The sequence below is a fragment of the Struthio camelus genome, chromosome 7, assembly GCF_040807025.1.
Source record: "Struthio camelus isolate bStrCam1 chromosome 7, bStrCam1.hap1, whole genome shotgun sequence".
Classification (NCBI taxonomy): domain Eukaryota; kingdom Metazoa; phylum Chordata; class Aves; order Struthioniformes; family Struthionidae; genus Struthio; species Struthio camelus.
Window position 1 is genome coordinate 7,456,084 of NC_090948.1, and position 2,527 is coordinate 7,458,610.

A 2,527-nucleotide genomic window follows, 5' to 3' on the forward strand; every position below is an offset into this window, starting at 1 on the left:
GGTCCGACGGGGCCATCTCCCCCCGCCGGCCGCGGGACGGCTCCGCGCAGCCCCGGCCCCGCCGCCGCCCACCGCTTCTTCTAACACCCCCTCCCGACACGCCTCGCCATTAGATCTCGTCGTAAAACCCATTTTCTTATAAAAACCATATATATATATATATATTTATACAATAAACAAATACAGTGCATCTAAACGGCGCAATTACCATGACATAGCGTTAGGCTCCGCGCTGGGCTCCCTGAACGCCAAGCGCACAAACTAGAAGCTATCCGCTGCAAGACACCAGCCCGGGGACTCTCACACTCTAGTCTCCGCGTTTAATATATTAATGTGTTAAAGAACAAAACGTAATCCGCTCTTAAGACAATCTTAAAAAAGGGGAAAAAAAAAAGACAAGAGCAGGAAGAGGTCTCCTGGGCGGCGGGGCCCCGCTGCGCGGCCGCTCGCCCCTCCGGCGTCCCCGGCCGCGCCTAGCGCACCTTCTTGCCCAGGGCGGTCCGGGCGTGTTTGAGCTGTTTGGCCGCCTGCATTTTGGAGAGGGGGCAGTACTTGATGGTGTGGGCATTGTCCCCGCTGGCGCCGCAGAGCGGGCAGGTGTAGCGCCGCAGCACCGGGCAGAGGACGCGCCCGTCGGGTCCCTTGAGGATGTGCGTGGTGTAGAGGGCCACGGCCTCCTTGTTGTTCCGGCAGAAGACGCAGACCTGCAGCTCGGGCTTGAGCAGGCGGGAGGCGGCCCGCGGGTGCGCCGGCAGCCGCCCCGCCACCACTAGCCCGCCCCAGGCGTGCGGCGAGCCCTCCCGGCCCGGGTGCTCGCCCGAGCAGCCGAAGACCAGGGCGGCGGGGCCGCCGCGCCCGGGGAAGGGGCTGAAGTCGGTGAAGCGCTCCTCCAGCAGCCCCTCGCCGTGGTGGTGGTGGTGCCCGCACAGCGCCAGGTCGTGCAAGTCCAGCGCGCCCTCGAAGTACGGCGCCGCCGCCTCCTCCTCTTCCTCATCCTCCTCCTCCTCCTCCCCGGGCGGCGGCACGGCGGCCGCCACCACCACGGAGGGGGGCTCGGCGCCGAAGCCCTTGCCGGGCCCCACGGCCTTGGTGATGAGCGTGGCCAGCCCCAGGTAGTCGTTCCAGGAGTTGAACACGTTCCCGCAGCCGCTGTGGCCGCGGGCGCCGTAGCGGGAGCCCGGCAGGCGCTCCACGGCCGGCAGGTGCCGGTGCTGCTCCAGCTTGCCGCCGGGGAAAGCCTCCATATGGGGGGGGGGGTGCCGCTCCTCGGGGCGGTGGGGGGGGGGTCCGCTCCGCCCCGGTCGGGTCGGGTCGGGTCTTCTGCCGCCGCCGCCGCCGCCGCCGCCGCCGCCGCCGCCGCCGCCGCCGCCGCCGCCGCCGCCGCCGCCGCCGCCGCCGCCGCCGCCGAAGCCTCTGGGAGCGCGCGGCCGCGCGCCGCGCCTCAAATAGGGGCGGGGGGGCGGCGGGGCGGGGCGGGGCAGCCGCCGCGCTCCCATTGGCCACCGGCCCGAGCCCCCTCCCGCTCATTGGCTGGCGGGGCGGGGGCGCGTTCGGTGCTCGGCGGAGCGGCGGCGGCGGCGGCGGCGGCGGCTGGGTGCAGCGGTGGAAGCGGCGGCGGAGCGGCGGCGGCCGGGAGCGGGGCGGGCGATGCCCCGCCGGAGACGAGCGAGCCCGCCCCGTTTCTACACCCCCAACGCCGCCGGCGGCGCCCGCGCTGCGGGAAAGGCAGCCGGCTGGCCGGTTCGTGGGCGCTGGCGCTCAGAGCGGGACACTGGTGGGTCCGGAGCGGCCAGCTCGGCCCGTGGCACGCTGCGGCCAGCCGGGAGCCAGGCTGGCCGCGGGAGCGGCAAACCCCGCCCGAAGGTGACGGCCCGTGCTGGGGTCGGGCCGCCGCTCGCCCGCTGTGGTGCTGTGGGGAGAGGTCAGTGGCAGCATTAACCTCCAGCTGCTCTTCAGCCATCCCCAGAGCCAAAGCAAGGGAACGGCGTCGCTCTTTTAGGAGTATATCCGTTGACCTAGTGTCTGAATATCCCGCAGTGATGCCCTTGTCCTCTAGGCGGGTTGGCAGCGGTGATCTGAGAGCTAGGTGCCTTACTGCCTGCCTGGTGTCCTGTCCGGTTGCCCGAACGGGCTTGTGTCAGCCTCGGTCCTGGCAAAGCGCGGCGAGCGGCGGTCTGCCCGGAGCGGAGGCCGCGGCGGCTCCCGAGAGCCAGCTGCTCTGCCTCCTCCGCGCAGCCCTGGGCCGGAGCGGCGCAGCTCGGAGCGGGCAAAGCACGAGCTCTCGCACGCAGCCTCACGTCGTCGTCTTCTCCGTCTTCAGCGGGGTGATGTAAGGATGAAACAAGTCTGGTAACATAAAACCCCCACACTGGAAGGTGATTAGTACCTGTTAAGCTCATGGAGGGCAACGGATGTCTTCCCATAGGTGCTAGTATGTACGGGGCAAGGATTATTTCTTCTCTTCACAACCGCTCTTCACAAGGAACAGGAGGTTTTGGATCACGTCTCCAAGGAGGCATGGCTGAAG

At 69.2% G+C, this 2,527-nt stretch overlaps 1 protein-coding gene across 1 annotated transcript; it reads right to left on the reverse strand.

Annotated features, from left to right (window-relative positions):
* Positions 1 to 305: 305 nt before the first annotated feature.
* Positions 306 to 1,249, reverse strand: NANOS1 (nanos C2HC-type zinc finger 1). The gene has a single exon (XM_009668671.2). The coding sequence runs from the start codon at positions 1,242 to 1,244 to the stop codon at positions 474 to 476; it is 771 nt and encodes a 256-aa protein (XP_009666966.2). The 5' UTR covers positions 1,245 to 1,249; the 3' UTR covers positions 306 to 473.
* Between the last annotated feature and the right edge of the window lie 1,278 nt (positions 1,250 to 2,527).

What these genes read in the sequence shown, in the direction of transcription:
- NANOS1 (XM_009668671.2), bottom strand. Translation starts at nt 1,244, where the DNA reads ATGGAGGCTTTCCCCGGCGGCAAGCTGGAGCAGCACCGGCACCTGCCG.